Here is a 12,049-nt window from a genome sequence, read left to right as displayed (position 1 = left end):
CTGTGTGACTTTCTGTCTTCTGTGACCTAGGGGGGATATGTCTCTCTCAGAGTTTATCCCTATGAACCTCCTGAAAAACAAAAAGTGTGTTCAAAGAGGGTGTGAAAAAATGTTTTATTTATTAAAAATAGTAGTAGTAATAATAATAATACTTAATTTATGTAGCACATCCATTCTTCAGTGTTGCATCCATCCAGCAATGCATTGAACACTGAAGGACTAAATTAGGGATATTGCTGTAAATTATGATGTGTTTCATACAGGCCTCTATAATACTAAATCTACTAGTACTTAGGCATGAAAGAAAACAATATCAGTCACAAAGTGGGGGACGCTAATACACAGACATCAATGGGACATCATCTGAATATAATTAAGTAATTTGGAGATGTTGGCATATAAAACAAAGCAAAATGAAACTCACCATGTAATTTGGAGCATCAGAATCACAAGTCCAGCTCCACCCTCAGAAATGTTGACTTGCCACTGAAACAAGAGATTGTTTTAGCAACAGTACAGATGTAGCTAATTAGCAAGACTCTGATTTCAAAACTTAATTCAAGTCAAATGCTTTTCACATTTAATTGGAATAAAATTCACTTCAAGAAAACAATTTGAGCAAAAACTCCAAAACATCAAGATTGGTTAATAAGTCAGAAAGAATCTCAAAGAATAGATCTCAGGCTTAAAGAAAAAAAACTATATACTGAACTCACTTATTTTGTTTGATTTTGTGATCAGATGACATAGTGTAAAGTCATTATCATGACAGAAGTAAGGGCATATAGCACAATCCAAACTGACTGGAAAAGAAGGACAAAAAAGGAAACTCACCTTTGAAATATGATACATGGTGTGGTATGGTAATATGGCACCTTTTGATTTGCTGGATGAAGATGGGTGAACAATCATACTCCCATTCTCCAGGCAGACATGTGCTAACTCTCTACTGTTGTAGAGAGGTGCTGCTACTGCTACTGCTCCAGCAGCAAATTTTTAAATCTTGTAGCGCCACCTACAGGTGAAATTGTATCAAATGCTACAGACTTGTTCAGCATCCTCATGTGTACAATTTTACTGAATTTGGTTGTCATGAAATATAACATTTAAGAGATATGGCAGTTAGGTAGCATGGTGGTGTTTTATTAAGGATCACAAGGTGGGGCTATTGGGGCCATGCTTCAATATGCACATTCTCATGGAAAACTTGTGAACCAAGTTTCATTTCATTAAAGACGACAGAATTGTACAAATATCATGTTATATTCTTACTGTAGCTCTGACTGTGGGTAGAATTGTGTGAAATGTTACACACCTGTGCCATCTGAGATGGATCATTCCCAGCATAGATTGCCATTATAAATCTTAATATTTAAAAAAATAGATAAAATCACTGGATTGTGCTAGAAAAAAGAAAATTAATAGCATACATCTCCTGAAGAAGATGCATGCTATGGTGTTCAAACAAAGTTTCTAAATGATAAAATTTCTGCAACAATCTGGCTTTTTACAATTATTTGCTGTTTTACCTGTGAGGGAGCTTTGCCAGAGTGTCAAGGATAGTGATAAGACAGACTCAGAGGTTTGTTGAACGACATCCTCTTTCTGTTCTGCTCTTCCTCCCCTTAAATAGGCCCTCCAGTCTTTCTAGGCAGAAATATATTTCTAGCAGGGGTGTCCTTTCTCTTATACCAACAACTGCTATATGACAATGTCACTTGTATCAGTTAACATTGTTTACACATACATAAACTACAGGATATTCCTTACCATAAACCAAAATAAGTACAAATAACATAAATACAAGACCAAACATTTAAATAAATAAAATAAATCCCCCCATGCTTGGTCTAATCCATGACATCAGTGGTGATGTCAGTGAAAGCTTAAAAGCAGGAATTGGTTCATTGCCTCCCCATTTTATCTCCTGAAAGCATGGTGGGTACATGGTAAATTACAACTTAAGCTAATCTATAACTCAATTAACTCAGGACTTAAATCATTAAACAATAAATAAACTTAAATACTTGTCCATCTCGATTAAACCATTAATGCAGATGTAAATGTAACTAAACAATGCTAAACGCAAACAAAATCCAGGAAAGTATGTGACCACAATGCTAACAAATATAGATGTTAAACTGGTTAAACAAACAAATGACAAGTATGGAAAGAAATACAAAGTATAATAGAGACAAAATGGTGTGGCCACTTTTTCACATCCTCTAAAATCTATTCAAATAAAACAATCCTATAACTTCTTTCTTCCTCTGATCTTAAGATTGTATATTATTTGATACTGAAATAGTCAAAACTGAGCTTTTTTAAACCAGGAAAGAATCAGGAAATACTCTGGTTTTGGATATAAATAGCTTAATAAATATTGAACTGTGTTACTATTGAACATACTCTATGTTTGTATGGTAAGTCCTTCATCCCCAGTGCTACTACTGCAGTAACTGGTTGCCTACTGGCCTTTAACTTCAAACTTTTTCACAGGTGAGGGATTTTGGTTCTTCAGTTTTTCAGTTTCACATCTATTTTAGAGACCAAAGAAATTCAATTGCTCACATCTTCAAACTAAGGCTGCAACTAACTAACTAACTAAACTCTCAATACAATATTCCAATATCAAATGTATGATGACAAAGTTCTCCATAATAGCTATAAACCAATCCCTTCCTAACATGATCAAACTGCAAAAAATTAGGGACAAATCCACAGTCCTCGTTCCATGTTTAGTATTGATTAATCTGACGATTATTTTTCCTGATTGATCAATTAATTGTTTGATCTATAAAATGGCAACTGCAATTTCTAAAGCCCAAGGTAACATCCTCAGATTGCTTGTTTGTCAGACCAACAGTCTAAACCCTCAAGTATTCAATTTGCTATCACAGACAAGATAAGCAGCAAATCTCACAATTGAGAAGCTTTAACTTGGGAATGTTTGAAATGATTGCTTAAGAGTAACTAAAAACAATCAATCGATTATCAGAATAGTTGCTGATTAATTTTCCTACAACCAACTTATCATTTCAGCTCTATGTAAAATGTGCCTCTCCTGTTTTCAGCCTGATGTTGGAAATGCACATCAGTGTGAAAAATGTGGTTGCTCCTGTGGAAAAATACTGTAGTTTCTACCAGAGATGTTTCAGTCTCTGATAATTATTGTTAAAGCCTCTGAAAAAGCACAGTTTTTGAAGGAAGAGAGAATCTGTAAGTTTAAGAAACAGGAGGGACCACCTGCAGTTTGTATTGGAGTCAGTGAGAGCCGGACAGTGTTCTTTCTATCAATTAAGGTTTAAGGTTTTAAGGTTTTGAGAGAGAGGAGGCTTGTGGCAACATTTTAAGGTATGATATGTGCTCGGAGAGTTAAAACTGTGGGAGTGAGATGTGTTTAGAATTTTTTTCTGATCTAAAAAATCTCTGCTCTCCCCACTGGCGGATCACATGACACACTGGTGAGATCTCAAAACTGCTGTAAAAGCCTTCACTTTGGACTTAAATTGCTCCAAAAGTACAAAAGATATCACAACACAGAGTACAACTTTGAAAATTCAAATCACACAATAAATAATAATAATAATAATAATAATACTTAAGAGCATTACTAATTATTCATATTAAACTATTTTTATCTTCATGTTGCAGCTGTAACTATCATAGACTGACAAGGACAGGCTTGTTATCTCTACACCTTGAGAGCTACTGTCTTGGTTGCCGCCTTGTCTAAAGGACAATGCAATGCTTTATGAATTCAAGGGTGGTCATCTAAGCTGATAGGAGAATCCGTTATCAGCGAGCTAAAAATAGCCTCTCAGCAGCCATTGGCCTGAATTAGATATCTGAACCTGCTGTGCATCACTGTGCCTGTAGAGAAAATGGGAAAGTTCACCTATATGTGAGAGGAATGAATTTCCTCCGCTAAATTATGCATTGTTTTGATGACAGTTGCTATCAGCTGGTCTGTAGGTGGTTTTGAATGTCTGCACATGTGTGTGCGTGGGAAGTAGAGAAAGCTAACGCAGGATGTTACATTTTGATGTGCAGACTGACAGGGTGACTAAGGATATTCTTTTACAAAACTGCTTTTATGACTCATGATTTTGATTGAAACCAAAGGACACGTTGATACACAAAACTCTACACGTGAACCTCTTTTATATCTATGAATGTATAATTTTATGAAACTCTGTCCAAGTTCTCTTTAACAAACTCGGTTAGTTACACAAGAATGATGCATTCAGTTAAAATGTCAGGTCGCAGAGTTCATGCTTGTTTTCATTTGGATTTTGGGAGTCTTCCCACAGTGCTGCTTGTAAATCATCTGAGAGGCCGTCTGGTTTGACTGACAGCGGTGCAGTGGTGTGCATGACCTCCAACACTGCTTACGCTGCTGCTTTTGAAGCGTGACCTAAGGCTGTGTATCCTACAGAGTCAGGGTGTGAGAAGTTATCTGTGTGCTGTTATCTCTCACCCTTTCACCTGAAGAAACAGTAACGAGGACAACAGATGTGAACAAAAATGCAAGTGTCAACGTGATGGTGGGGGAAAAAAAAAAGAGAATCATGTTAAGACGCATCTCCTTTTATTCCCTGGAAACACCATATGTACAAACATAATCCAGAATCAGTATTTTTAAAAACATCTCAGCATCATTTTACAGAATGACATATCTACAAATGTATATCATGATCACAGTTTGAATATTCCACAAAATCGAGCGAAGAAGAGAATCATTGCACAGAAAAGAGAAAACACACACAAAAAAAGAGACAAACTTCTCATTTAACGTCACATTTCGACACTCGCACATACTGAACATCATTTCTTCATATCCGTATAGTGAGGTTCTGTTCATGCACTCACACGGTGCTGCGGCATGGCTTCATTTCAAGGCCGTGGAAATGTGGAAAATCTCAGATCAGCAAGTGCTCCGTCTCTTACGGGTGACACACTGCGATCAAATCAGAGGAAGTGTATTAACATACCTCAAGAGGAAATTAATTAGAAAAGCCCATGCAAGTGTTTGCATAGGCCAGATTTGACTTTTTCCCTCTGTAAACAGACTGCTACAATTTTTTTTTAGCATCTAAAGACTGAAAAGAATTTAATTTATCAGTTGACTGAAAGGAAAAAGAAAGCTGTGAAGTGATGTAATGCGAGTAAAACTGCAAACATACTGAACCAATGTTGGATTTTTTTTTGTTGTTGTTGTTGCAAATTTCAGTATCAAGGAGAATCGAGATGTAATCTCCAGGCTTGCCGCTTGTACCTTTATTTACTGATCTCCATGTTACAAAGAAATGAGTTTGCTACATCAAACACTGAGCACCCTCTGCAGCAACAGTGAGGCTTTAAGGACTCCGTGACCTCAATCCTGGAAACTTTCATCTTTATTCACATAGTGGGCCATGTCAACATAGCCTCAGGGTGCACGGGAAGGGGATCGGTCTGCAACCATTCATGACCCATAAAAGCCTGTTTCTGACTAGGGGGGGGGGAAATGAGATGGAAACTTATCTGTTGTGACAGCTTCTGCAATCAGATGAAATAAAGACACTCTATATAGATAAGATGATCTAGCTCTGAATACCCTTCATCTTGTGTGTTTGTAGTGCAAACACACACAGTCTTAAGCAGCTGTGAATGAGTAACAGAAGCATTATCCCTGTGAGCAGCATAGCGGACAGGTACGGAGCTGCAGGTGTGTGTGCGTGTGTTCGTGTGGCTGTCAGACTCTGGTCTAAATGCAAATCATGTTTACGCCTCTGGATGGAACAAACTTCATGGTCAACCTGCCTGTAAGCCCCGACAGCTCAAGCATGTACAGAAGGTGTAAACACAAAAGCTTGAGAGGTTATTAAAAAAGAAAAAAAAGGCACACATGCAGCCATGCACGCGCATTAACACACACGATTTGGACGTTTCTAAATATGCAACACACCGGCACAGTCGTACAGTACTGTATGTTGTACATACACAAGCATAAAACCAGACGTACAAACAGTTTACTGGCACACAAATACATTCAGGGAAAAAAAAAAAAATCAATGAAAGGAACAGCATTGCACTTTGTCCCTGGATATATTTCTGTAGGTTCTGTAGGCTTTCCTGAGCTACAGCTACAGATCCCCTGTTCTCCTTCAGATTCTTCTACACTTGGTTTACCTCAACTGACTCAGTGACACTACAAATTAAAAAAAAAGAAAAGAAAAAGAGGAGTGTGATAGAAATACCTTAACATTTAAGTCTTTTCCCCACCTGATCATGTTGTGCACACGGTGCAAAGAAAGTTTCTACAAGCCATTAGCTGAAAAGAGGAATGCAAATAACTGCTACAGCAGCGAGCTACTTTTTGGGAAGCTGAAACGTCTGTAGTTGTTGCAAGTTGGTGCTAATTAGATTAGCCGTGTGAGGAAAAAGCAAGAAATGTCTGAGGTATTCATTACAGGATTATTTTAAATTAAGAGCAAAGACGAAACATTCTAAAAGATAATTCTCTCAAGTGAAAACACAAGATAATAAAAAAATACAAAGGGAATCAGACACTAAAAAAAAAATCTATTTCAACAAAAATTAATAAATTACAAATCACATTCAAAATGGCCAAACTAAAGACCAGCTCTACATTTCAACCTTGATAGCATGATATTTATATTCCTCATAGATTTTTCTTCATTTTTAAACATCTTTAGAGTAGGATGGCATAGTGCTGTTGGCTGTGTGAAACACTGCAGAGAAACAGTGTTTCCTGAAGTCGTAGCACCAGTGTCACACAGATGGATGGGTCTGCTGATATGAGGCACCTTGCTTCACCAGCTTGGTTGCAGGTGCTGTGCAGAGCAAAAGCAGATGAAAAGACGCAGGTGGTACTGGTATCTGTTGGGTTTTTTTTTTTTTTTCTCCACTTTTGCTTCACAAATGGAGTGCTGTGTAATGATGTCAAGCTGAAGAAGCAGCCTTTCAATAATACATTTGGCTTATTGGCAGATGGACGTCGGGAGAGGAGTCGAAAGAGCATGCTGGGTGATGATCACCTCACCTCAGTTTACTTACGGTGGACAGAGATGTGAGTCGCCGTGAGGAGAGAAATGCACCAGAAGATACAAATTCTTCGCCTTTTTCCGTTTTCTTATGCGAACAATCACTGGCAAATCATGTTTTCTAATTTCCCAGACAGAATTTGCTATACATTCAGAATTATGGCATCTTCAATCGGATTCATTTACAAGGCAAGTCAGAGTTTCAAGCTTGAAGCAACAAATTTTTATCTTGGCATGGCTCAGGGGAGACGGACGTTTGCCAGAGGAAGATTTGTTGTGTCAAAGGAGGAAACAGAAGGTGGCACAATGTGGATGGAATAGTGACAGTTCAATTAATATGAGACACTTTCTCCAAACGGAGTTCAAGAGATCCTCCAAAAAGCAACCTTAGGTGCTACTGACACATTTATATCGCTCCTTCAGACGCGCGAGTGAGTGTCGCATTTTTGTTGTCCGATTCAAAAAAATTGGTGGGTTGGAGATCCCTCGAATAGTTCTTGGTCCTTTATTTCCTCTTTCCTGCGCTGTGCGTCGTGTCACTTCCTCCTTACTTCGTCCCCGGGGTCTCTCTGCTGTTTTATGAGCCTCTCGATCTCTGCGCCCAGCGTCTGCAGATTCTCCTGGGAATCAGAAAAGATTTTATGACTCAAATGTAATGAGATTGAATACATGAGAGGGATTGGTGTGTCTGCCTGTAAAGCTGTATATCAACATTAAAAGTAGTAAAAATATGTTTTTGTTTTAATGCCATTTGTCTCTAAGGAGAAAAGTTTTTGGAAAGTTTCAAAAATTGCATAGAAAAGTAAGTGATTTCATAAATATGCATTTCAAAAATAAGCAAAGACATTAACATAATGCTGTATTTAAAAGTTTGCCCCTGGCTTTTTTATTTTTTATTTTCTGTGTAGTTGAAAATAGCGGCCATTAATTCTTATAAAGTATGAAAAAAAAAAAAAAAATCCTCACGGACTTGAAAATTGCCAGAGCTAAATAATCCATCACAGCAAAAGTGAAGCCTTAATTTGGCTTTGTCAGAGTGTTTTGTTTTATTGTCCTTTAATCGCGCCCATGTTGAGTCATATATCATATATCATTACTTCCTGCTTTCTGACAATCATCCTTCATCCACAGAACAAAAAGCTGCTGCCAGAAAATACTCCCACATTACAATTTATTGTCTCATGTAAGTTTTTATATAGAGTGTCTTTAAGATTAATTTGACACATCAGAAAGACAATAGGAAGATGCTTGTTTGCAAAATATTTAATAAAGCATCTATGCGCGCATGTAAAGACACATGCAAATGAAGAAAAAAAGACAAACATCAAAGAGGCTGTGCAGACAGGATGGTGACGCATGCTCTTCTTCAGTGCTCTTTTTGTTTATATGGGTGCATTAGAAGCTTTAATGAATGTTGTAGCAACCATGGCCCATTTGGATGCAGTTTTTCACCCGCTTTAATTTGGACACCTTCGAATATGTAGAAATGGTTAATGTTACGGTACATAAAGCAGGTGTTGTACAGTGACTGTATACCTATGAACAATAGATCAAATGTGTCATGTGAAATGGGTTGCTTGTAGTGACAAACTCGCAAATAAAAAAATCAGACTCTGCAGTTCCGTTCAGCACTTCAGCTCGTTGTTTTGGTGTTCCACTGCTTTCACTACTCTCATCCATCAGTGTTGATTTCAGCAGCAGCAGGCAGCCATTTTCAGAAAAAAAAAGCTCTAAAAACCCAGTGTAAGCTACTTGCAGAACACCAAATGGCAGATAGACAAAGTTAGCAACTAGCCGGTGAACATAGTGGAGCATTTAGCAGCTAAAGAGTCAGATATTTACCTCAGGAGTTGGTGGAGACCAAGAACAGAGCTAAAGGAGAGCATATTAAGAGTAATATTGGACTTTCATTCATCAGGTGAGGCCAGAAACACGACTCAAAATGAATGCTAACGTTGCTCCGTATCTGCTGGATGCTAACATGTAAGCCATAATGATTTTATAGAAGTTGATAATATGCCAGTGTGTTCATTTGTTGTCACAAAGTGGCCCAAAAATGATGGACAGCAGACGTAAAGTGAAATCAGTACAGAACTTCCTGTCAACTTCACATTTATCAAGGAGCAAATGCCAAAAACTGTGCCATGTTTTCCAGATGCCTCTTAATAACCTGAGCTGAAATTAAAACACTTCAGTGTCAAATAATGGACACTAGCGGTTATATTAATCAAAATCAACCCAAGATTTGATGTTAAAATTTCCATGCAGTGAGAAAATACATGTAAATATAAGTACATCAAATCCAAGGAGAATGTGGCACAAATGGAACATTATGGTTAAGCCATACATAGAGCAGCTGGGTGGTAAATGGGAGGTAAATCAGGGAAATTTACATATTTCATTGAGTTGAAATAAACAAATCACAACAGGCTGCCTCACTCCTGGTGCCACATTTTCTTATGGGTAGAACGCACCATCTGGCCAAATCACTTCTTGAGAACTGACTGCTGTTGTGCACCGAGAGCTGAGAAGTGGAACGGATTCATTCATTTACCACTAACACATCAGAAAATTGGCTCAGTTGAAATCCTGATTCATTTAATTCATCAATGGAAAAAAAAAAAAAAAAAAAACCTCAGGTGGAGGAATGGAAGCTGGGCAAAGCTCACATACACACGGGCTGCAGGATGGATTACTATGAATATCAGCTAAATCAACTACTTCAGGTCGGGAATTAGTAAGGAGGAAAAACACACACAGTTACAGCGAGGCACAGTTTCCTTACTTAGCGTAAGCATCAGTAATACAGGGGCGTAATTAGACCATGATTTTTGACGTTATCTCTCCTAAAACTGAGACGGCTGAGAGACAACCTGGCGAGCGCTGTCCTGACAGCGCAGTCAGCCTGTCAGATCACAGTAACAGACAGGTACAGACAACCATACAGGCCACGGCTGCGTCATCTTGACACTAATGTAAGTCCGCCTCAATGAACGAAAAGTAGCAGCTGATTTGACATTCCTTGTGTAATTTAACTTTTTCCACACTTATATTGTCAAACTTAAGTGTAGTATTTTATTTTATTTATCTATTTTGTAATATCTTTTGGGCATTTTATTATTACTGAGACAACATTTGAGAGATGAGATGAGGAAAGAGAGAGAGAAATCAGGAAGGACATGCAACAAAGGTCCTCTTCTGGACTTCGAGGAAGTTGCTTTTAAACTTGTAGGCCATCAGGACGCCAGCAGTGTCATATTTTATTACAGTCTCTGTGTTTTTGCTTAAGTGAAGCTGTTAAGATGATTTTCATGTCTCATTTTTAATTGTGCTATTTCTGTTGTACAGAATGTAGAACTTATGCCAGCAAAACCGGTCTAAATGTTTCATGTTTTATATTCTTAAGCACTTTGTGACTTTATTAACAAAGATCTACACCATCACACAAGTTAAACTTAAACGGTGGTGTCAATTTTTAGAAAGTAGTTGTTTACAAGATTATTTGTTGACAGTATTTGCTTCAGACCAGTGCAATTTACTGGTAAGTTTTGAGAAGATATCTAAATGTTTCAGCAGAAATAAGATACTCAATCATGGAGAAATTTGTCACATGCCTGGGTAAGAAAGTGCAGATTATCCCAGCATGAGATTCTCTGCACAGAGTATACAGCTTTGCTCTCTGATGTACAGTTAATGGATCTGAGAGGAAGATTAGCTACTGCCTCTGCATGAGGCCGGGTTGGCTGCTATGTGATATCTGAGCAGGACGTTACATGTTTTAGACCAGATGACTAATCCATTCATCAAGAAAATAATCTACAGATTAATCAATAAAGATGATGATGGTTAGTTGCAGCTATCAGGCTGCCCTAACAAGTCTCTAAAGACTCTCCAGCTGGTCCAGAATGCAGCTGCACGTGTATTGACTAAAACTAGAAAAAGAGATCACATTTCTCCCATTTTAGCTTTGCTACATTGGCTTCCTGTAAAATCTAGAATAGAATTTAAAATCCTTCTCCTAACTTACAAAGCCCTTAATGGTCAGGCACCATCATATCTTGAAGAGCTCATAGTACCGTATTATCCCACAAGAACACTGCGCTCCCAGAATGCAGGCTTACTGGTGGTCCCTACAGTCTTTAAAAGTAGAATGGGAGGCAGAGCCCTCAGTTATCAGGCTCCTCTCTTGTGGAACCATCTACCAGATTGGGTCCGGGGTGCAGACACCCTCACCACATCTCTATGTTTAAGAATAGGCTTAAAACTTTCCTTTTTGATAAAGCTTATGGTTAGGGCCAGCCAGGCTCGCCTTGGATCAGCCCTTAGTTATGCTGCTATAGGCCTAGACTGCTAGGGGACTTCTCATGATGCACTGAGCTCCTCTCTCCTCTTCCTCCTCCTCTCCATCTGTATGCATTCATGTAACATCAATGCATGTCACTAACTTGGCTTCTTCCCCGGAGTTTTTTTTTTTTTTTTTTTGTGCTTTCTCATCTCACAGGAAACCCTGGGTTCTGGGCCGAGCCTTCGCAGTCCTTCACAGTCCTGTTGGCATCCTTCTCTGGCTCTGCTATGTCATTGTCATTATTGTTATGATTGTTGTTGTTTCTTTCTCTCTCTTCTCTCTCTCAGCCCAACCGGTCAAAGCAGATGGCCGCCCACCAAGAGCCGGGTTCTGCTTGAGGTTTCTACCCGTTAAAGGGGAGTTTTTCCCTTACCGCTGTCGCCAAGTGCTTGCTCATGGGGGAATTGTTGGGTCTCTGTAAATTTAAGAGTACGGTCTTGACCTGCTCTATGTGAAAAGTGCCTTGAGATGACTTTTGTTGTGATATGGCGCTATATACATAAAAATTGATTGATTGATTGCAGCTCTAATCCAGTGATCCTGTCTCCTGTGCAGGTGTAGGTGTGAGGGCTTAAAGGAAGTCAGGTAAGTTTTCAGTATGAAAAACACACACACACACACAAAAAAGTGATAACTATTACGTAAGTGACTGCAT

General features: G+C 38.5%; 1 protein-coding gene across 2 annotated transcripts in view; it reads right to left on the bottom strand.

Annotated features, from left to right (window-relative positions):
* Positions 1–4,574: 4,574 nt before the first annotated feature.
* Positions 4,575–12,049, bottom strand: part of ccdc186 (coiled-coil domain-containing protein 186) — a 34,687-nt gene continuing 27,212 nt past the window's right edge. The window contains exons 16-17 of one of the 2 annotated variants that reach the window (XM_044337911.1): positions 8,892–8,921; positions 4,575–7,669 (exon numbers count right to left, since the gene is read on the bottom strand). In XM_044337911.1, coding sequence (XP_044193846.1) covers positions 7,586–7,669; positions 8,892–8,921 — 114 coding nt within the window. In that variant the 3' untranslated portion in view covers positions 4,575–7,585. The remainder of the gene's footprint in view (positions 7,670–8,891; positions 8,922–12,049) is intronic. The other variant, XM_044337912.1, reaches the window with a different exon arrangement.

Source organism: Thunnus albacares, chromosome 20 (genome assembly GCF_914725855.1).
Source record: "Thunnus albacares chromosome 20, fThuAlb1.1, whole genome shotgun sequence".
NCBI lineage: Eukaryota > Metazoa > Chordata > Actinopteri > Scombriformes > Scombridae > Thunnus > Thunnus albacares.
The sequence above is the reverse complement of the archived record's forward strand: the minus strand, read 5'-3'. Positions and strand labels throughout refer to the sequence as shown.